Raw genomic sequence first — 24,003 nt, 5'->3', positions numbered from 1 at the left:
CAGGTCAAGGGCACCTAGCTTGTGTTTTAAATTGGGTGGCTGTCGGAAGGCCAGCACTGGTGGGGATGGGAATATCTCTTTCAGTAATTCATCCTCCTGGAGTAGAGGTTGTAGATCTCTTATGATTTTCCTCAGTTTTTCCAGCTCTGTCACTAAAAGGGGGGTTCTGTCTGTGGCTTTCTTTTCTTTGTGTTTTAAATTGGGTGGCTGTCGGAAGGCCAGCACTGGTGGGGATGGGAATATCTCTTTCAGTAATTCATCCTCCTGGAGTAGAGGCTGAAGATCTCTTATGATTTTCCTCAGTTTTTCCAGCTCTGTCACTAAAAGGGGGGTTCTGTCTGTGGCTTTCTTTTCTTTGTATTGTAGCAGATTTTCCCTGGGTGTTTTGAGGGAGGAGGCAATATTCTTGGAGATAATTTGGGGGTTATAGCCTTTTTGTTTGAAGGATGCAGTCAGGACCTTTAGCTGTCCCCTGGGTCAGAGCAGATACGGTGGTATCTTGTGGCTTGGCTGTAAATAATGGATCTTTTTGTATGTGAAGGGTGGAAGCTGGAGTTGTGGAGGTAGCTGAATTTGTCTGTGGTTTTCTTGTATATGGATGTTTGTATGTAGCCATTGCTGATTGAGACCGTGGTGTCCAAAAAATTGAGTAGTCAATTTTGAATCTGATTGTAGGATGGTATGTATTGAAAGAACTGTAAAATTGTTTTGGAGTTTCTACCCCTCAGTCGAAATCATAAACATGTTATCAATATACTGGTAGTATTTTAGGGGTTTGGTCTGGTATGTATTCAGAAATGTCTCTTCCAGCTCAGCCATAAAGAGGTTGGCATATTGGGGTGCTGTCCTGGTGCTCATCGCAGTGCCCATGATTTGTAGGTAGATATTGTTAAAGCGGAAATAGTTGTGAGTTAGAATAAATTTGATTATTTTTGTAATAGTTTCAGGTGAGTATTGATGGTCCAGTGTGGATGTTTTTAGGAGCTTCTCATATGCAGCCATGCCGTCCGCATGGGGAATGTTGCTGTATAGTGATCCTACATCCATTGTGATTAGAAGCGGGGACCCCCCGCCAACAAACAAGGTATCTGATGCGGCGATGGCGGGGGAGGGTTGGTGGCGGGAGGGGGGTTCAAGGGGATCGTCGACAGGGGGGCCAGGGCCATATCTACGGGGGCCCCACGTAGCTATGCCACTGCATGAGAGGTTTCAAAATCCCCTCTATAAGTCCAGATATTTCCTTCGTGAGTGTGCCAATACCCGATATGATTGGTCTGCCAGGGTTTCCAGGTTTGTGGATTTTGGGTAGCATGTAGAATGTGCTGGATTTTCTAGCCCATTATAAATCTTGAAATTCCACTTCCTTATCACCCTCTGATCACCATGCATATCTCCCTGTCCCTCATCCTCTCAGCGCTCCGTCTCTCAGCTAACCCACCCCTCACCCTTTCAGACCGTCACTGAAATACTTTGATGTTTCACTTACAGATGATGTTTGAAGAGTATGAATGATTGGCCATTGATATTGGAGTATTCGTATACTTTGGCTCTACGAACCACAGGATTGGTTCTTGAAACTGAACATCTTTTCCCTTTATTACTAATATTTATTTGGCTTGTTTGGAGCACACAATCTGAGTATACTTTTACATAACCTATATAATAATTCTCACCTCCAACATTCTGAGGCTGCCTGGAACCGTGGATCATGTTGGAGTAGATAATAGTGATGTCACACAACCCACACCAGATTGGCCAGTAGAAGGGAGAGGGGCGGAGCCACGATACAGGGAGCAGCGAATCAGCACAACATGGGGAATGCACAGCAGCAAGAACAGAAGCCTCACTCACACAGTCACTCTCACATACACTCTCTCAAACATACACACTCAGAGGAAAACCTTGCTAGCACCCGTTTCCTTTCAAACAGAAATTGGCCTTTTTTACTAGTATGTTATAATTTATACATTACAATGTGGTCAGATTTATTTTTTAAATGTATTTACAGATTCTGCCAAAGAAGACTTCATGGAGGTTCACAGCAATCGGAAACAGCAAATTACAATAAGATCAATCATAGACATATTAAATAGAAATGTCATCTATGACTCATTAGAGTAACCAAATGAAACTTTTCAAATTGAGTCAGTGAGTTGGTGCTAAAAAAAATACCTTTCTTATAACAGTGCAAGATTTAATTTGAAAAGTTTCACATCTGGAGATTTTGAGATTCGTTTGTTAAAAAGACTCCTGAAGCAGGGCCGTTGGGGCTGAAACATAGTGTTGTGTCGAGTCTTTGATCAATAAATCTTCTCAAGCATTAAGATTGTCCTTCTTATCTCTAGAGTCCGTGGTCATTTTCCCCTTCTATCTGTTTACTCCTGTGGAACCAAAGAGTTCTCCGCCCAGGCAGATTTCTGCTTGGTGCAAATAACCCAGCCTTGCATTTTTATAGAATAACAGGACATTATCTATTAGTTTCAATTCATTGGAAATATTTACAATTTAATTATCTTAATGGCTTTGGAAATTACCTTGCTAGTGAAATAATTCCATTGGCTTTTCTTTCCCAAAACACAATTTACTGTCAAACAAAATTTAAAAACCTATGGCATGTATATAATATACGTGAACCTCTATAGAACGATAACGCAATTCCATGCCTATATATTTTGAAGCAAAGATATTTTGCCCAGTATTTTTTTGATTGAAGCTTTAACCTCATTGTTTCTCACGCTATAGATCAAAGGGTTTAACATGGGGATCATCACGCTGTAGAATACAGAAATCACTTTGTCCTGATCCTGGGAATAGAGAGAAGGTGGAGTGATATAGGTAAAAATAACTGTCCCAAAAAGTAAAGAAACTACAGTGATGTGGGAGGCACAGGTGGAGAAGGTCTTATGTCTCCCATCCGTGGACTTCATCTTTACGATGGTAGAGATAATATAAATATAGGATGGAATGATAATTAGGACACAGCTGAACCCCACAATACTAATGAAAGTGAACAGCAAAATTTTGCTGAGTTGGTTATCAAAACAGGAAAGCTTGAGCAGTGGGGGGATATCGCAAAAGAAGTGATGGATTTCATGGCTACAAAAAGGCAGTCGGAAAGTGGCGACAGTGTGGATGGTTGAATGAAGAAACCCACCCAGGTAGGAAAAGGCAACCAACTGTAGACACCTCCTCTTGGTTATAATGGTGGCATAAAGCAAAGGTTTACAAATGGCTACATAACGATCGTAGGCCATCACTGCTAGAAGGAAGCACTCAGTCGTCCCAAATCCGAAAGAACTGAAGAGTTGGGTAGCACAGCCATAGAAGGAAATTGGTCTGTGTTCCGACAAAAAATTGACAAGCATGTTGAGAGTGACAATGGAGGAGAGACAGATATCTATGAAAGACAGGTTACTGAGGAAAAAGTACATGGACGTCTGCAGTTGAGGATCGATTTTGGTTATGACGATAATGCTAATATTTCCTACCACAGTTATAAAATACACAGCGGAAAATAGCACAAAAAATACAGTCTTCAAGACTGGAAGGGTTGTAAGTCCCAACAGAATGAATTCCTTTACTGAGGTTTTATTCCATACATCCATCCACTCAATCAAAAATGTCTGCAGAAAAAAAGTTATATTGCACACAAATTATTTATTAACATACTGTATAAATCATCTGACCCTACTAGTGAAAGTAGAAAGAAACAGAAACAATGATTGGGGAAGTAAAGGAAGCTGGAACGAAAGATATGTTGAAGCAGAGAATAGGGCCCTTTCACTAAGGTGCACTGAAAAATAGCCTGCGCTGATGTACACACATGTATTGGACGCGTGCAGGTCCATTTTTCAGCACGCCTGCAAAAAAAAGGCCATTTTTTAGCCGAAAATGGATGTGTGGCAAAATAAAAATCAGCGCACATTCATTTTGGGCCTGAGACCTTACCACCCCCCCGTTGACTTAGCGGTAAGGTCTCATGCGTTAACTGGGCGATAATTATCAGTATGTGTAAACTGCCGATTACACTCAGTGCCACATTTGTAGAAAACAGAAAATTTTTTCTGCCGCACGTTTTGGATGCACGTAGAAATTAGAATTACCGCCCAGGTCGTGTGGGGCTGTTCCCTGTGGTAATCGCCTGCATGGCCATAATGCCGCATGCTGCCTGATTACTACATGAGTAGAGTATGAGCTTTTACTGCCTTCTAGTGGAGTGGAGGAGTAGCCTAGTGGTTAATGCAGTGGACTTTGATCCTGGGGAACTGAGTTCAATTTCCACTGCAGCTCCTTGTGACTCTGGGCAAGTCACTTAACCCTCCATTGCCCCTGGTACAAAATAAGTACCTGAATACATGTAAACCACTTTGAATGTAGTTGCAAAAACCTCAGAAAGGCAGTGTATCAAGTCTCATTTCCCTTCCTTTCCCCTTCTAAGTAGCTGGCAGGTAAGGACTCAGGCAGTAAATAGCTGAGCACTAATTTTAATATTAGTACGCGGCCATTTCCTGCCCCATTTTAAACAATAAATTCTACACTGTAACTCTTGTCTCCTCATTGACATGGTCCATAAAATGCAATCACGTCACTAAGGCCATTCTAGGAAGGAAGACCTGACCACAGGCTCTTTATATGCTCTAAAATTTCATCACGGTACACTAGACAAATGTGATCTTACCTTGTCACTAAATTAAATATTTCAGGGTTAACAATTTTTGTCTCTTTTATAGCAAGATAATCCAATGTGCTGAAATTCAGGCATTGATATTACAGAGCATTGTAAACTATACTGCAAGTCTTAATTAAATAGAAGTTGATGAATTACCTAGAGATATAATTATGACAGCATCTAGTTCAATATTTTACAAAGTGTGGTTAGGGATTTTAGGGCTGTAACAATCAATGCAAAATAAGAAAATAATGAAACTTTCTAAATCTAAGGGAAGTGTTTACTAAGCCGAGCTAGAAGCGCACCAGCATTTTTAGTGTGAACTAAGCATTAGTGTGCGATAACCATGTAGATGCCCGTAATATTCCTATGGGCGTCTACATGGTTAGCGCAGTCTAATTCTAATGTACTTGAATGTTTGTTACCGGATTGAGGTCTGCCTTTTCAGACTGATGTAAGCCACATTGAGCTTTAAAATTACAAGGCTCTGAGGGTCTAATGGAGTGGAACGACTCTCCCCTCCTAACATGGAATAGGCAAAACCGAATTAGGGGTCCTTTTACTAAGATGCACTGAAAAATGGCCTGCACTGGTATAGATGCGTGTATTGATGTGTGCAGGTCCATTTTTAGAGCATGTATGCAAAAAAGGCCTTTTTTCTGGAAGAAAATGGCCGTGTGGCAAAATAAAAATAGGCGCACGTCCATGTTGGGTCTGAGAAATTACCGCCACCTATTGATGTACAAAGCCGATTGCTGCCCGGTTAGCGCCGCATGCCTGAAAAGTTCTGGCGCGCTTAGTGGATGCATGTAAAAAATGAAATTACCGCCGGGCCATGTGGTATGCACCTTTGTGGGCTTAGTGAAAGGGCCCCATAAAACAGTATTACTTTGTAATTCAGGTCAAATTCTTCAGCAGATCATATAGCTAAAATACAACCCGTGACGAGTCATCCTAGATGCTAATTAAGATTGCTGTAGATGATTGGTGGCTGCTTTGTTTTCACTGGTCATCTCCATTGTGTCCTTTCTGTTATGAGTCAGCAAACAAGGGTTAGGTTGCAAAATGATAAAGAAATATCTCCATCTGGTGATTATATTACACATCAAGGTTATGCAAAAGGTCAAATTCCAAAATCAGAATTGAAGTTAAGGTGCCATTTTATTGGAGGAAAAGTTATAATTCAGTCACAATCTTTATTAATATCTTAACTTTTATAAATTCTGTAAGAAAACATTGGGGCCCTTTCACTGAGGTGCACCAAAAAGTGGCCTGCGCTGGTATGGGCGCATGTTTTGGACGCACGCAGGTCCATTTTTCAGCGCACCTGGAAAAAGCCATTTTTTCTACATGCCCGAAAATGGACGTAAGGCAAAATTAAAGCCAGCGCACATCCACCGCTACCCATTGACTTAGTGGTAAGGTTTCACGTGCTAACCGAGAAGTAAGCAGCCAACACGTGTAAACTGCTGATTACCGTCGGGTAGAACATAGAAAATATTTTCTACCGCGTGTTTTGGGCGCACATCAAAAATGGAATTACTGCCCGGGGCATGTGGTAGTCAGGCGGTAGTTCCAATTTGACACACATTGGACCCACATAGGCACTTAAGTGCCTTTGTAAAACGGCCCCATTGTGCTTTGAAAAAAATGCTTTCTGTCTAATATTTTTTTAACTGCAGCTTTGACCTCATTGTTCCTCACAGTGTATATCAAAGGGTTTAACATGGGAATCACAACACTATAAGCCAAGGAAAGTACTTTTCCCTGTTCCCGAGAATACATAGAAGCAGGCTTAACATAAGTAAAAATAGAAGTACCGTACAGTAATGACACTGCAGTGAAATGGGAGGTACAGGTTGAGAAGGCCTTGCGTCTCCCATCACTTGACCGGATCTTCAATATGGCAGAGATAATATAAATGTAAGATGCAAGAACAATTACAAGACTACCACCCCCAAAGATGCTCGGAAAGACAAAAAGTAGAATTTCATTAACTCTTGTATCGGAGCAGGAGAGTTTTAACAATGGAGGGATATCACAAAAGAAATGGTAGATCTCATTGGAACCACAGAAATTCAGTTGAAAAGTAGACACAGTATGGATAGCTGCATGCAGAATACCGCCAAAGTATGAGGATGCCACCAACTGTAGACACAATCTCTTGGTCATAATAACTGTATAGAGGAATGGGTTGCATATGGCCACGTAACGATCATAGGCCATCATTGCGAGAAGAACGCATTCAGCTGTCCCAAATGAAACTGTGGTAAACATCTGCACAGCGCAACCGTAGAAGGAAATAGAGATTTTCTCAGAAAGGAGAGCACCCAGCATGGTCGGTGAAACAGAAGAGGAAAAACAGGTATCTATGAAAGACAAGTTTCCAAGGAATAGATACATGGCAGACTGCAGTTGAGAATCGATCCTTGTCAACACGATAATACTGATATTGCCCAGCAGGGTTATAAAGTACACAACAGTGAAGAACAGAAAGAGAAAAATCTTAAGTTTTGGCAGGTTCGTAAGTCCCAGTAGACTGAATTCTTTCACCATGGTTTGATTTCCCAGCTCCATTTACTTACAATCAATGAGTAGAAGTCTGAGAAATGAACACAGAAATATATGTATGCATTCCAAAAGCATGCAAGCAGAATATTTAAGAACAGACTAAATGATATGTGTTTTATTTTTACAGATACATCTTCATGTGATTGCTGTAGAAGGAAATTGTGTTTGTCGAAATTTGAGCCCATAAAACCAAAGACTTTTCAAGTACTGAACGATAACATATTTGCATCAATGTTCTATTCTGAGAGCACATAACATATTTTGAAATTAGGATAAACACCTAAGAATAAAAATGAGTAAAGATCATAAAGTTGGTCATTTTTCCTATAAGGTATCGTTAAAAGTTCATTTTTTTTTGTATGGAGAATTCCAAACTGGAAGAGAGAATACCAGGTACCGGTTCAAAGTTTACATGCTGAAAGGTTGCCTTCGCCACTACTGGTGTGTGGGTTTCCCGCGCGATGAGGCCACCTTTTACTGCAGGAGTAAAATAATGACCACATGCTAATTTTTCCATTATCATGTGAGCCCTTTAACTATACCTATTTTCTAGGAAATAAAGGCTGAAGCGGTAATCACACACTAATGGTTTTATGCGTGGCAATGCCCACACACTAACCCATTAGGACCTCATTCTATAAAGAATATGCTCCTAAGCTTGATGCTCCTAAATTTATGCTCCTAACTTAGGAGCATACTCTATGTTCTGAAATAGATTATGCTCTTAACTTAGGAGTGTAAATTTAGGAGCATAACCTTTATAAAATAAGGTCCTTAATGCTTAACACACCCACTCTCCATCACCAAATATGCCCGCAGTGCTAAAAAATAAAAATAAGTTTTTTGGAACATGGAAGGCGTGCATACATGCCAAAACTACTGCAGGAGGCCTCAGCGTGCCCTATGGTAGGCGTTTTAACTTGCAGTGAGCACACATTAGTACTTACCACAGCTTAGTAAAAGGACCCCTAAATCCAAATTCCTTAAAAAAGCATTCCTAGACATCCTGGTGGTTTGGTTTAAAGTATGCTATTTCTTATTATTTCCAGACAACGTAACTTTTCTGCCTGAGAACTGGATATAGCAATTGAGGGATCAAAATTTGAAACCATCTACGCAGTTCACTTCAAATACAACTACAGAAACCATTCAGATTGAACTTTTGGAGCATCTAAATGCATAGCCTTTGTGAAAACATTTTCACGTTTCCCCAAAGGTTATATAGAGGAAAGGCCAGGATGTAATTTAGGGGTATGCGGAAATGTTTATTCTGAGAGTGACAATATTCACAGTTAATTTGGACCATACAAATATCTACCTAAAGGGAACTAGATAGATCATTCATTTACCTTTAGGACTGTATTTTCAGCAGTATGAATTTAACAGTACAGCTTAAAATTAATTGGAGATGTGAGCTGATAAGATTTAAGCTGATTTCTTGAAATGAATATTGGTGCCTGGATTTTTATAGGAAGCTGTATCACATTAAAAGACAGAAAACATCCATATGTGTGCCAGACATTTATGATTAATTATGGAAAACATTAGTAGCTAAAACTTTTTCCCCTATGAATATTTTCCTTTATTACCATCCGCTGGTCTACACTGAGCTCATAGTTATGAATTTCAAGTACAGTCATTTAGATAAAGAAATGCCCATTTACCTGTAAGATTATCATCATTGGTACCCTAACCCTATAACTTAGAAATGAACAATTTTTTACTAAGAAGATAAGAACAAAGACCGTTGAAACACCAGGATAAACAGTTGATTCCAACTGGACCATGGAATGTTTTGCTCACTACTGCATGTGTGTCTTAAAAAGGCTTTTTCTACTGATTCCATGGGACATATTCTCTATGGAAGAAAGGATAGTAATTTATTCTGTATTGCTAGTGAGCCATCAAAAGGCTTCTGTTCTATTATAATAATATACTGTTGTTTATGTCTATGTAATTCCCAAGGGTTGTTGCTTGGTTTCTTGAATTGTAAATTGCTTAGAACTGGTCGTTTTATTTATTTACTTGTTATCTCATTTGTACCCCACATTTTCCCAACAGCGTCAGGCTCAATGTGGCTTACAGCGCACCGCAGAGGCAGACGCCAATGCAGTAAAATTAAGTTAATACAACAGAAAACCGACTTAAGTAATAATGGGGGGGATGGAGAAGGGACGGAAGGAGCAGGGAAAGAAGGAGAGAGGAGGGAAGGGTGGATGAGTCCAAAATTGTCACTAGATTGATGTGTATCAAGCAGAGGAGACACATGCTGAGTCCTTGAGATATGCTTGTCCAAATAACATGGTCGTGATTTCCTGAAATTTAGATGGTTTTGGATGGTTTTCATAGTCTTTGGTAAATAATTCCATAGTTGCGAGCTGATGAAAGAGAAGGATGAAGCATACGTGGATTTGTACTTAAGTCCGTTGCAGTTTGGGTAATGGAGGTTTAGATATGAACGGGATAATCTCAATGCATTCCTGGGAGGTAGGATGATTAGATTAAGCATGTAGCCATGGACTTCACCATATAGAATTTTATAAACTAGGGAGCAGATTTTAAAGGTGATTTGGTCCTTGACAGGAAGCCAATGTAATTTCTCTCGGAGCTGTTTGGCACTTTCAAATTTGGATTTTCCATAAATTAATCTGGCCGCTGTGTTTTGGGCCGTCTGCAATTTCTTAATTAGTTGCTCTTTACATCCTGCGTAAACCCCATTACAATAATCCAAGTGGCATAAAACAATGGACTGTATTAGGTGACGAAATACCTCTCTCGGGAAAAAAGTTTTTATTCGTTTTAAACTCCACCACAAAGAAAATGTTCTTCTCGCTGTGGAAACTATTTAGCTTTCAAGCGAAAGGTTGCGGTCAAGGGTCACTCCCAATATTTTAAGGCTTTCTAAGATGGGGAGGTTAAGGGTGGGGGTGATTAAGGTTGAAGGTCTGTACTTGTTGTGTTGAGATGATAGTATTAGGCAGTGCGTTTTGTCAGCATTTAGTTTTAGTTGAAAGAAGTTGCCCAAAAGTACATCGTATTTAGACAGTGATTGATTTCATTAGAGATCTCGGTCAAATCATATCTGAAGGGAATATCAATTGTAACATCATCATCATAAATGTGCGGGTTATGTCCTAACTTACTTAAGGTCTTGGCCAGTGGGATCATCATAATATTGAAGAGTGTTGGAGATAGGGGTGAGCCTTGAGGGACTCCACAAACAGCTTTCCAAGGTGGTGATAAATCTGAGTTGGTGATTACTTGGTAAGTTCTAGAGGATAGAAAGCCCTTAATCCAGCTATGAACACTTCCACAGATCCCTATGTTATCGAGAAGGTTTTAGTGGTATAGAAGTATGATATAATAATAATATTGCACAAGAAATAATCTTTCATGAGATGTGAACATCTGGGCCAAATTAAATTCCTACTGGTTTCGATAAGATTCTTGTTTTCTGGAAATACATAGCCTGTTCTTTATGGGGGCCCTTTCACTAAGCCGTGTAGGTGCCTACACGTATCCTATGCTTCTCAGTTTTAAACTACTGCCTGGCTACTGCATCCACTAAGCGGACTTGAAATTTTGTGGTGCATGGCGCTAACCGGGTGGTAATCAGAATATGTATGCACATAGACCATTACCACCCGGTTAATGCCTGAGACCTTACCACTAGGTCAATGGGTGGGCAGTAAGGTCTCAAGCCCAAAATGGAAGCGCACCAGTTTTTATTTTGCCGCATGTCCATTTTCGGCCCCCCAAAAAGAGACCTTTTTACAAGTGCGCTGAAAAATGTACCTGCTTGCATCCAATACACATCTACACCAGTGCAGACCATTTTCGGCACACCTTTATTTTATTTATTTATTTATTACATTTGTATCCCGCACTTTCCCACTAAAAGCAGGCTCAATGTGGCTTACATAGTAATAGGTAACACAGAATTTTGTTATGTAAAGTATGAAATTAAGTATAACATAGTAATAGGATGGATGGGTAGATAGAGACAAGTGATAGAGAGGAAGGTAAGGTGGGAGATAGAGTCTGGGTCAATGTCATTTTCTCTTCCGTATATGTAAGGCAGATGGGTTCATAAGATTAATCTGGGTCTTTTGGGTAGGCTTGCTTGAATAAATAGGTTTTTAGTGCTTTCCTGAATGGTAGGTGGTCATGGATTGCTCGAATAGGTCTAGGGAGAGCGTTCCAGAGTTGGCTGCCCAGGAAGGAGAAATTGGATCCATAATAAGTTTTGTACTTGAGACCTTTACAGGTTGAGGTACTTTCGCGAGGATACAGAATTGTTTCTTGCTGTGAGGTCGATCAGATTTATCATATAGTCCGGAGATTCTCCGTGTATTATCTTGTGGATTAAAGTCTGGGCTTTGAAGTTGATACGTTCTTTGATTGGGAGCCAGTGTTACATTTGTATCTCACATTTTTCCACCTATTTGAAGGCTCAATGTGGCTGGCATAGTGCCGGAGAGCTGTTTGCAGACTCCGGAGTAAACAAATACAAGGTGATGCTGTGAAAGGATAAAGTTCATGTTGTAGGATCAACTTACTGACTACATAAACAAATTCACAATAGTACACGGATCACAATCAGGATTCCTCTCCAACCACAGTACCGAAACAGTATTAATCACTCTACTAGCCAAATTCAAACAACAAATAGCAACAGGCAAAAGCACACTTCTCCTACAATTCGACATGTCTAATGCATTCGACATGGTAAACAACAATATATTATTAAGCATCCTAGAATACTTCGGGATTGATGGAAATGTACTAAGCTGGATCAAGGGTTTCCTAACAACTAGAACTTGTCAAGTGAAATCAAACTCGAATATATCTTCACCATGGAAAACAGACTGTAGAGTACCACAAGGATCACCACTTTCACCGCTCCTTTTCAACCTAATGATGATCCCAACAGCCAAATCCTTATCCAATCAAGGCCTTAACCCTTTCATATACGCAAAAGATGTCACATTATACATCCCTTACAGTGTGTCTATCACACATCAACTTTATTCTACCACTACATCACTTTGTATTTGTTCATACTGGAACTGGCGATCACCTTTACGGTACAATGTAAGCCACATTGAGGCTGCAATTAGGTGGGAAAATGTGGGATTCAAATGTAACACAAACCAACCCTTCTGCCACACTCTCCCAGGACCCCGATGCTAGTTCCGGTTCTGTCACACGCTGTTTCCGTTGCTAGAAAATAGCTTTTATTTTCTAGCACCAGTGGGCGGAGAGTAGACGTCCTCGGTGGTAATTGAGCAGCACTGCCCCTAAATAGGAGATGGGAAGGACTGTGTCAATAAATGGCCATGTGCTACCTCTATTGGAGAAATGCCCTTTTACCCGCTGTGGTAAAAGGTGGCTTCGGCACACATTTCCACACATGCTGACATCACCACGGGCCACTTTTTACCATCACTTGGTTAAAGGGCTCCTTAATGTATAAAAGGGAAATGGGACTTGATATACTGCCTTTCTGAGGTTTTTGCAACTACATTCAAAGTGGTTTTTCTTTGTACCAGGGGCAATGGAGGGTTAAGTGACTTGCCCATAGTCACAAGGAGCTGCAGTGGAAATTGAACCCAGTTTCCCAGGATCAAAGTCCAATGCACTAACCACTAGGCTACTCCTCCACTAGCAACAATCCATGTAGAATCTGAAATAGGGAAATGGGACTTGATACACCGCCTTTCTGTGGTTTTTGCAAGTACATTCAAAGCAGTTTACATATATTCAGGTACTTATTTTGTACCAGGGGCAATGGAGGGTTAAGTGACTTGCCCAGAGTCACAAGGAGCTGCAGTGGGAATTGAACTCAGTTCCCCAGGATCAAAGTCCACTGCACTAACCACTAGGCCACTCCTCCACTCTAGGCTACTCTTGCACTCCACTTCTAAAAGAGAAGTGGTTAGGTTAATATGAACTTCAAAGCATATAGGAAGGATACTGAGGTGGAAATTAGTCAGAATAACTGAATGCTGTTCTCCAATAATCAGGTGTTGCTAATCAGATAAGTATGGGACAGCAGGATTGTCAGAGGCAAAAAGCACAGAATGTTACTGAATATACCCTCTGATCATCTTGGTACTATGGGGTCCTTTGACTAAGCTGTGAGGGCCCTGTGCTAAAGGCGAGTAAAAATAGCTGAAAATAGCCATGGCCATGCGGTAAGATTGCTCTTACCACATGACCATGCAAGGGGGGGCACTTCCCTTTTTGGGTTCAGTTGAAAAATGATGGGGATGAGAATAAGATACCAGCCCTGGATGAAATTAATGAAAGAATATTATGGGATATCAGAAACTTGATTCACATCAGGTATTTATATCTGCTAGGAAAGACTGAAGATATAAGGAAAATATGCAGAATGAAGTTCTTAATGCCATTAGTTGGTCAGTAACGCAGGTGTGAGGTATGTGGAGAGTGTATGAGGCCACAGATGCAACAACCAGGCAGACTCAGGAATCACAGAAAGCGAATATTTTATTCATGACCCAAAGATTTGCTTCTTGTGATTCCTAAGCCCGCCTTGGTTGTTCCATCTATGGCCTCATATACTCCACTTTCCTGATGACATTTTATGTTGTTCTTCGCTCTGATTGGTCTGTTAGTAATGCAGGTATGGCTTCCTCTGCAAACCAAGACATGGTTGTAACTAGGGATATTTGCAAGATTTTTCGTTTTGTTTCATTTTGTTTTTATAAATGTTTTCTTATGGCACAACTGGAGAAGAACAATACTGAAGCAACAGGAAACAAGCCCAGAAGTGAGCAGAAATGCTAAAGTCTGCTCTGAGCTGGTTCCAGTTGGACTAGTTAGGAAACAGGAACTCAGATTACCAGAAATACAAGACACAAGTAGAAAAGGGCTATTTTTAAAAGGTTCTTAAGAGGCAGAGTAGCTTTTTCTAGAAGGTGACTGCCTTCCAAACTGAAGATCACGTGTCCAGGTGAAGCCATATATTTTCCCAATCCTTGTACACAATTTTCCTCCACTTCCTCAAGAGCTAAATAATGTTAATATCTGTGACAGAAGGAACACCCATGAGCAATAAAGATATTGGTAAAATGCAAGGTTACAAAATAAAAATGAAAGATCTTCATCTGATGCTTACGTTTCGTATCAAGGTTATACAGAACACGAATTGGCAGTTCAAAATGCACCATGTTACTAGAGGGAAAGATCACTTTCCATCAAGCAAAACCTTATGATTTTATTATTGTTTTACCCCCCTACAAAATCTATGATTAAAAGTAGTACTTTGAGAAAATAGGTTCCGGTACATTACTTTTTTGACTGCAGATTTCAGATCATTGTTCCTTACACTGTATATCAAAGGGTTTAACATGGGGATCACAACACTATAAACCAAAGAAAACATTTTGCCCTGATCCTCAGAATACATAGAAGTTGGCTTAACATAAGTAAAGATAGTGGAACCATAGAGTAAAGACACAGCGGTAAAATGGGAGGCACAGGTTGAGAAGGCCTTGCGTCTCCCTTCACTTGATCGGATCCTCAGTATGGCAGAGATAATGTAGATGTAAGACGCAAGAACAATTAGAAGACTGCCACCCCCAAAGAGGCTTGGGAAGATAAAAAGCAGAATTTCATTAACTCTTGTATTGGAACAGGAGAGTTTTAACAATGGTGGGATATCACAGAAGAAATGGTAGATCTCATTGGAACCACAGAAGTTCAGTTGAAAGGTAGCCACGGTATGGATAGCTGCATGTAAAAGTCCGCTAAAATACGTAGATGCCACCAACTGGAGGCACAATTTCTTGCTTATAATAACTGTATAGAGGAATGGGTTACATATGGCCACGTAACGATCATAGGCCATCACTGCGAAGAGTATGCATTCGGATGTCCCAAATGAAACTGTACTAAACATCTGTATAGCACAACCACAGAAGGAAATAGGGGCTTTCTCTGAAAGGAGCGCATCCAGCATGGTTGGAGTAACAGAAGATGAAAAACCAATATCTATGAAAGACAGGTTCCCAAGTAATAGGTACATAGCAGACTGCAGTTGAGGATCGGTCCTTGTTAGAAAAATAATGCCAATATTAACCACCAGAGTTATAATGTACACAACAACAAAAAACATAAAGAGTAAAGTCTTAAGTTTTGGAAGATTTATGAGTCCCAGAAGAATGAATTCTCGGACAGTGGTCTGATTTCCCAGCTCCATTCACTTGGTCTTGATAATCTGCTTTGGAGTTTCAGTTAGTAAATATCTGAGAAATGAACACAGGAAATGCATATTCATGCAAAAGGTATGTATACAGAGCGTTTACACATCAATACATTATATATATAATTTTTCAAATGGATGCATTCGGTTTTCAATTTTGTTTCCGGAGAAGGAACAAATTTCTTTGCTGACATTTGAGCCCATGAACCTAATGACTTGAGGGGTCTTGTAATTTGAAGCAACCTTCTGTCCTGACAGTACAGGAATTTGATTTTAAAATGTATCTTTAATAAAAACAGAAAAGATCAATAGAGATTTAGGGCTTCTTTTACTAAGCCACAGTAGTGCTTCACAATGATGCCCATAGGAACTGAATGGGCTTCGTCACATTTGCCGTGCGGGAATCACTACTGTGTTTTAATAAAAGGAGCCCTTAGCCTTTTTTGTCGACATACAGCCTTAGTGGTCCTTTTACTAAGCTGTGCAAGTGCTTACGAACACCCAACGCGCATCATTTCTGAGTTACTGCCTGGCTACTGTGTAATTTCATTTTTGGCTCACATCCGATACGTTCGTTAGAAAATATTTTTATTTTCTGGCGCAGAGAAACTGAAAGACATTGCGATCTGTCTTAAGAGCCTGAGCAACCAAATCTATCCAAATTAACTCAGATGGTGACAATGATGTCTAACCTAGAAAGTTTTCTTTTTCTCACTCTTTAGTTAGAGTTATCTTATGCCTTAGATACTTTTAATTTAGAAGTAGCCTACTTTTTTTTTTCCATTTTCAGTCCATCCAAATGCTGCTTGATAATTGGACAAAGTATTAGAGGCATTGATCTTTGAAATGATTTATGTGGTTAATTTCAGTTTTGACAGCATAAATAATTAAAGTTGAATGCTAATGACCACAGTAAGCATAACTTTGGGGCAAACATTGCGATGCCACCCAAAATGTATCTGGTTATGTGGAGAAGGGTGAAGAGGTGTTTCAGGGGAATGTTGAAACATTTAATCAGATATTAAGCGGTATCCAGTTAATTTTATGCAGTGAAGTTGGATCACAGAAATAGCTGTCCTATATGATCTGAACAGTTTTATCCAGTTACCTTTAGAACTGTAAATTCAGAGGTCCAACTTAACTGTATAAGTCTTCTGAAAGTTGTAAAAGTTGACCAGAGAAGTGATCTGGTTAACCTTCAAACTTAAATGAATAATTACGTGATAGTAACATAGTAGATGAAGGACGATGAAGACCTGTACAGTCCATCCAGTCTGCCCAACAAGATAAGCTCATTACATAAGGTATGATGTGATACTTCAGATATATATCTGATCTTGATTTGTCCTTTACATTTTTAGGGCATAGACCATAGAAGTCTGACCGGCACTGGGCTTGTTCTAAAATTTCTGAAGTTGTTGTCAAAGCCCCTGAAAAGTTCCACTCCAGCCCATCCAAGTCTGTTCAACCACGATCAGGGCACAGACCATAGACGTCTGCCCAGTATTGGCTTTCCTACCTAATCTCCACTAAGATCCTTTGGATCCATTCCTTCTACACAAGATTCCTTTGTGTTTATCCTATGCATATTGGTCTCAGAGTTTGTTTGTTTTTTACAAGCAACTGCATCTTTACATGATAGAAACAACCATATTCATGCCAGACATTGACTTTATGTTATTTAATAGGACTATTCCCATAGGCAACACGTTTACAACATTTTAAATTGATAAACATGGTAGTATGGTTAAATATAGGGAAAAATAGTATACAGACCTTCTTCCTCTATGAAAATGGTCCTTTATTGCTCGGGTATTCTTCTCTGCTGTTCATTCATGGAGCAGAGTTTAATGGAGAGCAAGTACAGTCACCCAATAGAAGGAATGCATTTTCACCAGTAAGACTACTATCATTACTTCACTAATTCAATAACTGAGAAATGCATAAATTCTTACTTTGAAGAGTTAGAACGTACAGAAAGCAATGATATCAGAGATAAGTAGTCGATTCCAAGTGAGCCCTTGGAGTGCTTTGTCAAGTCCTCTATACCCATCTTAAATAGGCTCTCTATACTTATTCCTTGGGATGAATGCCCCAAGGCCTAGAGGACAAGAGTCCATTCTACTTTGATAATGATGATTCTAAAGGTTAGTGTTCTACTTTGGAATTAAATTGCTAATGAGGCTAAAAGAATCCTTAATGAGATCTGCATACCTGAGGAAAATAAAATACTAGCTGTTTCTTATCACTTATAGGAAAGGATACTAAAAGTTGTTCTTATTTTCCTTGGAAATACAGTTAGTCAATTCTTGTCGCTTAATTACCAACCAGCCTCAAGCGGATTTCTTCTATTAGCTAATTCACGAGAGTTGCTCTTTAGATTGGTGGAAAAAGTTCCTGGTTGAAAAATTTGAATCCCTAATTTTATGCTTGCATGGGTCACCTTTATATGAAAAATAATAATAAAACAATATTTCCATATGGGCTTAAGTAGATGACTTTCTCTTAGTTGTCGTAATTTAGGGATATTTTCCCTTCAGTTGAATGACAAATTAAGGCGTCACTATTCAGCTGGCAGCATTCAGCGTTTTGATGACTGTTGCCAGTATTATTCCTGGAAATTCAATGCCTAGCCATGTCTGGACTCCAGTATTGAATTTCCAGGGTTTCGGAGCCTGGTAAACCATAGTTGGTTATGTGCAATATTCAGCACTTAGGGCCATTTTACAAAAGTGCGTAGGCACCTACGCTCATCCAATGTGCATAAAATTGGCACTACCACCCGGCTACCACGTGCCCTGGTCAGTAATTCCATTTTTGACGCTCGCCCAAAACATGCGGTTGAAAATATTTTCTATTTTCTACCATATGGTGCTTACCCAGCAGTAATCAGCAGTTACGCACGGTGGCCACTTACCGCCCGGTTAGCACTTGAGACTTTACCGATAAGTCAATAGGTGGTAGTAAAGTCTCAGCCCAAAAATAGACATGCACCGGTGTTAATTTTGACGCATGTCCATTTTCCTGCACAAAAAAGCGCCTTTTTATTTTCGCTTTCGAGCCATAATTGTGGCCAAGTTAAACATTTTAAAATCATGGTTGTCCATGAAAGCCCCCTTGCTTCAGTCTTGGAGAGGGGAGATGATACAGCTTATGAGATTTGAAAGGTTGGAAGCAAAACAACAACCCCCCGCCAGAGAGAATCGATTCTACCACAGGTGGGGCCCCTTTTTGGACACATTGACTCCTAGAGCACCAGGCCATTTATTGAATATGTGAAAAGGAAAGCACGGACTTGGTTAACAGGTTAAGAGACTGAGTTACCTCCAAGGGGGGGGGAGGGGAGGGGGGGTAGTAGATTAACCAGGGAGGGGGGAGAGGGGGGAGGGGATGGAAGGTATGGAAGGTTAAAGGGTTGGAAGATCAGTTGTTAGTTGCAGAGACTTACAATGCTGTGAGTATGTTGCATAGTGTTGAATGTATATGTTTTATGAAAAAACTCAATAAAAATCATTTAAACATAAAAAAAGCGCCTTTTTTCCAGGTGCACTGAGGAAATGGACCAGCACGCGACCAAACACAAGCCTACACCAGCGCGGACCACTTTTAGGCACGCCTTAGTAAAAGGGCACCTTAACTGGCAGTGATGCTCTGCATAAAGATTGGACTGACTTGTATGAGGTTCTATTTATACAGTTACCTTGGTCGATTAAATGTGACTATTTATTTATTTATTTATTTATTTCGTGCATTTTTACCCCACGTTTCCCACATAAGCAGGCGCAATGTGGCTTACATTAAGTCAAGAGGATACAATTCAATACAGAGATGGCACAGGGGTGAAGAGCCAGCAAGAGATAGAGGTTAAACAGAGGAGTAGCCAGGGGGATAAGCCTTAAGGTCTCCTTGAACTGATGATGGTCGACGAGCTCCTTAAGCTGTCGTGGCAGAACATTCCAGGATTGTGGACTGATGTAGGGGAAGGACGAAGCATAAGGAGTCTTGAATATCAGCACTTAACTGGCCAACTGCTGACTCCACCCCCGGAATGCCCCCAAAATAATCGGTTTGGAATTCAGCATTAACCAGACATTTTCAGTGGCACTATCCAGTTAAGGACTCCTTTGACTAAGCAGTGGTAAGCCCAATGCGGACTTACCGCTCGCTATACAGGAAGTACTGCTGGGCTGCCATAGCAACCCGGCTGTACTTTCCACCTCTAGCGTGCCGTCATTTCTGGCGCTGCAAAAATTTATTTATTTTGTAGCATTGGAGTGTACCCGGCGTTAATTGGGCAGAGCCGCGCGCTGTCCGGTTACTGCTGAGTCAGTGTGAGAGCCCTTATTGCCACCTCAATGGATGACGGTAAGGGCTGCCCCCAAAATGGCCACACGGCAAGTGCTTTACTTGCTTCCTGGCCATTTCCTGTAGGAAAGCGAGACTTCCCTTTTACCAGCTGCAGCAGAAGAGGGCCTTGACATGCACCAACACCATATCAGGCCCCCTTTTGCTGCAGCTTGGTAAAAGGGACCTAAGTGCCTCTGAAAATGACCAGTTAGCTCAGAACAAGTAATTTAACTAGCTGGGAGTTGTTTCTGGCCTGGTAAATCACTTTGAATATTGACCCGTAAGTGTTTTCTCTCAGATGGAGGAAAGATTTTTGGTATTTTGGCTCCACACATCCCCAAATTCGTAGTTTGAAAGTATTGTGATCATATAAAGTTCTCTGTTGAGTGCTAAAATCTTACATATGATGGAAACAGTATGACCCCAGTCCTGAATCTGGAAATAGAGTGAGATGGGTGTTATCTGGAAACATTGTGGCCGCTTGCTTTGATTACCACAGTATTTGTGAAAGGTCTACAGTTTTAAACTTTAGCAGGACTGCGATCCTATGCTCCATTAAGAGTTTACTGTTTGACCCCTGACGTAGACGCTTGCGTTTGTTGAAACACTGCCCGTGTTGGGTCCTTCTTTTTAGAATAATAATAAAGACTGTTGGATTTACATCTCCGGTGGTGATTCGTCCTTTGTCAGCCTCTACTTTTGACTACTGTGTTTCCTCATCGTAGAGGTATTTCTCCTGTTGTGTACTTTGAATGGGTGAGGACTGCATAGTCCAGTTAGAGCCCAGTCCTTACCAGAGGCTGTCACTTTGCAGTTAACGCAAGTGAATTTACGACCTCCTCAAGAGGATACTTTAAGGACATCCACACTAATTGCAATCAGTCATAGTGTGTGGTACGGAACATGTCAGTAACTATAGAGGACCTGCTGGTCATGCCCTCGACAATTACTGTACAATCTTTGCAAATACTGTGCGTTAATTTTTGTTCTTAAAGTGTGGAGTGCAAAAACCTAAGAGAAGTCCAAAACTCCACAGAGCAACACAAGAAAAAGCAAAGGGTGGTGTAAAAAAAACCACACATAAAATGGTGTGAGAGTCAAAACAGCCTTTATTAAAGTGACCCAACTCAGTCACCATGTTTCAGCTAAAAAGCTTGCATCAGGAGTTAATATAAACTCTGGCTGATGTTTTGAGAATGAAACATCATACGTATGGAAGCAAAGCAATCAAAAGCAGAAGACAGCTGAAAAATATCGCGCCAACAAGAGCCGCTGTTCAGAACCAAGCCTAAATTCAACACATGTATTTGACTTATTATGCTACTCTACTTTAAAGGAAAACGGGCGCCTACTTTCATTTCTAGAACAAATTTCATATATCAGGTGTCCTACAAGCATCTAAATATAGGCACCTTGTTATAGAGGTGAGCTGTTATTTTCAATTCTATAGGAAATGTCAATGGTATAGCCCATGTCATTATATATAGTTAACAAACTTAGGGGTCCTTTTACTAAGTTGCGGGAAAAAGGGCCCTGCAGTTGGGGGTGGGAGGGGGAATTAGAGGGAAACAGGTCAATTTTATTTTTAATGTGGGTCCCAGCCAATATTCAGATGAGGCCCACATAAGCTCTAGCTGTCAGCCCCACTTAAATTACCATCAAATTTATTTATTTATTTGTTGCATTTGTATCCCACATTTTCCCACCTATTTGCTGGCTCAATGTGGCTTACATAGTACCATAAAGGCGATTGGCAAGTCCGGTATGGAAACAAATACAATTTGATGTTAGGTCGGGTAGGTTGGTATATTCAGGTACATAGGGATCGAGAGTAGGAAGGAATATATAGTGTCCAGTACAGTCTAAGGTTTGCTGTGTTGCAGAGTTGATGCATCTAATTTATGTCGGTGGGGAATGCTTTTCTGAATAAGTAGGTCTTTAGTGAACTCCTGAAGTTTAGATGGTCGTAGATTGTTTTCACAGACTTTGGCAGTGCATGATCAGTGTTTATGCCAAGACATGGTACGCCACAGAATGCTGTAGGGGCCAGTATTTTAAAAAAACTGACTGGCATGGGCTGAATATTATCCCAAAATGTAACTGACCACTTACAAGCCTGACCACTTACATATAGCCCTCAAGTTGAAAACCACTGTAATTCATTGTTTAAATATTTTGACGTGAATGTTTTCTGCCCAGTATTTTTTTGATTGAAGCTTTGACTTCATTGTTTCTCACGCTGTAGATCAAAGGGTTTAACATAGGGATAATCACGCTGTAGAACACGGAAAGCACCTTGTCTTGATCCTGGGAATACATAGATGGGGGTCTGATATAGGTAAAGATAGCAGTCCCAAAAAGTAAAGAAACCGCAGTGAAGTGAGAGGCACAGGTGGAGAAGGCCTTACGCCTCCCCTCTGTGGATTTGATCTTCAGGATGGTGGAAATGATGTAGATGTAGGATGGAACAATGATTAGAACGCAGCTGAATCCCACAATACTAATGAAGGTGAAGAGCAGAATTTCACTGAGCTGGCTATCAAAACAGGAAAGTTTTAGCAGCGGGGGGATATCACAAAAGAAATGATGAATCTCCCGGCCACAAAAAGGCAGTCGGAAGGTGGCGACAGTGTGGATTGTTGAATGAAGAAACCCACCCAGATAGGAACAGGCAACCAACTGTAGACACCTCCTCTTGGTTATAATGGTGGCGTAAAGCAAGGGGTTGCAAATGGCTACATAACGATCGTAGGCCATCACTGCCAGAAGGATGCACTCAGTTGTCCCAAAACCGACGGCGCTGAAGAGTTGCACAGCACAAGCGTAAAATGAAATGGGTCTGTTTTCTGACAGAAAGTTGACGAGCATGTTGGGGGTGACAACGGAGGAAAAACAGATGTCTATGAAAGACAGGTTGCTGAGGAAAAGATACATGGAAGTCTGCAGTTGAGGATCAGTTCTGGTCATAACAATAATGGTTATATTTCCTACCACAGTTATAAAATATACAGGAGAAAATAGCACAAAGAATGCAATCTTTAAATCTGGCAGGGTTGTAAGTCCCAGAAGAATGAATTCTTTTACTGAACTTTGATTCCTTACATCCATTCAAGTGATCAAAAATATCTGCAGAAAAATAGAGAAATTATATATCAGGAATATTAATTTATAAAGTAGAACCAACTTTATTCTGTAGTTAATATAGGTTAATGACCCTGTTGGCATTAGGAAAAGAAATAGAAATAATGAATTAGAGTTGAAATAAGGCCAGAAAGACAAACACATTGAAAGAAAGAAATATAAAGAAGCAATGAAAAGGTTGAACGAGAATAGGAATGAATTAATGGCAATGGGATACCTTGGAATAGGGAACCTAAAGAGACACTACAGAAGAGAGAAATGTGTGGGATTCTGTCTGCGAATGAAAAAGACAGATGTCCAAAGGCATTTCTCAAGATCTCTTTAAGATTCTTTGTCTTACTCACAAATCCTATCATGTAGGTGTCCCACTCTATCTTTCCTCTTTGACTCTTCCTTATATCCCCACAAGGTCACTCACGGGGCCCTTTCACATAGCCGTGGTAGGGCTACCGTGGCAATGGTGCACAGCAAGTTGGCCCTATCATTGGGCAACCACAGGAGCCCAACGGAAGTCCCAGTATGCTGTGCGCCCTTTCTGGCACTCAAAAAGATAATTTTTATTTTTTTACCACCAGGTTGGCATGGAAGCTCTTGTCGTCTCCTAAATAGGAGGTGGTAGGGGTTCCCCCAGGAAATGACCATGTGGCAATTGCTTTAAAAAATCCTTTTACTCACTATGGTGAAAGGGAGCCTTGTTGAGGAGCAAAGTCGAATGTCGATGCCATTGCAGGGTTCCTTTTACCTCAGCTTGGTAAAAGAACCACTAAGGTACCGAGACTCTCATCATCCTGCTCGGTCCTAAGTTAGCTCACCATGAATCCGCTCGATAATCTGCTTTCTTTTTGATTGCCCCAAGGCTCTAGAATGATTTTCCCCCAGATATACGTGGGTAAAATTAATTCATAAAGTTTAAGACAGCTTTATTAAAAAAACATTTTTTCCACAAGGTGTTTGCCAGGGTGCCCAACTGGGTAGTTCATCTGCCTGTAGCTTCACTCAACTGATTGGAGAATGTCTGTGAAACCTTTCCTGTTTTTTTTATGAA

The 24,003-nt window shown here is 40.5% G+C and overlaps 5 protein-coding genes across 5 annotated transcripts in view; 1 reads left to right on the top strand and 4 right to left on the bottom strand.

Moving 5' to 3' along the window:
• The window catches only part of LOC115457178 (extracellular calcium-sensing receptor-like), a 30,111-nt gene extending 27,811 nt beyond the window's left edge, over nucleotides 1-2,300 (top strand). The window contains exon 9 of the mRNA XM_030186602.1: nucleotides 2,009-2,300. The gene's annotated coding sequence lies outside the window, so the exon portion shown is untranslated. The remainder of the gene's footprint in view (nucleotides 1-2,008) is intronic.
• A 363-nt stretch (nucleotides 2,301-2,663) lies between these two features.
• On the bottom strand, nucleotides 2,664-3,608 carry LOC115457176 (olfactory receptor 1020-like). Its single transcript, XM_030186600.1, has one exon. The coding sequence runs from the start codon at nucleotides 3,603-3,605 to the stop codon at nucleotides 2,664-2,666; it is 942 nt and encodes a 313-aa protein (XP_030042460.1). The 5' UTR covers nucleotides 3,606-3,608.
• Nucleotides 3,609-6,277: 2,669 nt separating this feature from the next.
• Nucleotides 6,278-7,246, bottom strand: LOC115457175 (olfactory receptor 1086-like). Its single transcript, XM_030186598.1, has one exon. The coding sequence runs from the start codon at nucleotides 7,244-7,246 to the stop codon at nucleotides 6,278-6,280; it is 969 nt and encodes a 322-aa protein (XP_030042458.1).
• A 7,240-nt stretch (nucleotides 7,247-14,486) lies between these two features.
• LOC115457174 (olfactory receptor 481-like) lies at nucleotides 14,487-15,467 on the bottom strand. The gene has a single exon (XM_030186597.1). The coding sequence runs from the start codon at nucleotides 15,465-15,467 to the stop codon at nucleotides 14,487-14,489; it is 981 nt and encodes a 326-aa protein (XP_030042457.1).
• Nucleotides 15,468-21,983: 6,516 nt separating this feature from the next.
• Nucleotides 21,984-22,928, bottom strand: LOC115457173 (olfactory receptor 1019-like). The gene has a single exon (XM_030186596.1). It carries the CDS (start codon nucleotides 22,923-22,925, stop codon nucleotides 21,984-21,986), a length of 942 nt encoding a protein of 313 aa, XP_030042456.1. The 5' UTR covers nucleotides 22,926-22,928.
• Between the last annotated feature and the right edge of the window lie 1,075 nt (nucleotides 22,929-24,003).

Source organism: Microcaecilia unicolor, chromosome 14 (assembly GCF_901765095.1).
Source record: "Microcaecilia unicolor chromosome 14, aMicUni1.1, whole genome shotgun sequence".
Classification (NCBI taxonomy): domain Eukaryota; kingdom Metazoa; phylum Chordata; class Amphibia; order Gymnophiona; family Siphonopidae; genus Microcaecilia; species Microcaecilia unicolor.
This window is presented reverse-complemented; position numbering and strand designations above follow the sequence as displayed.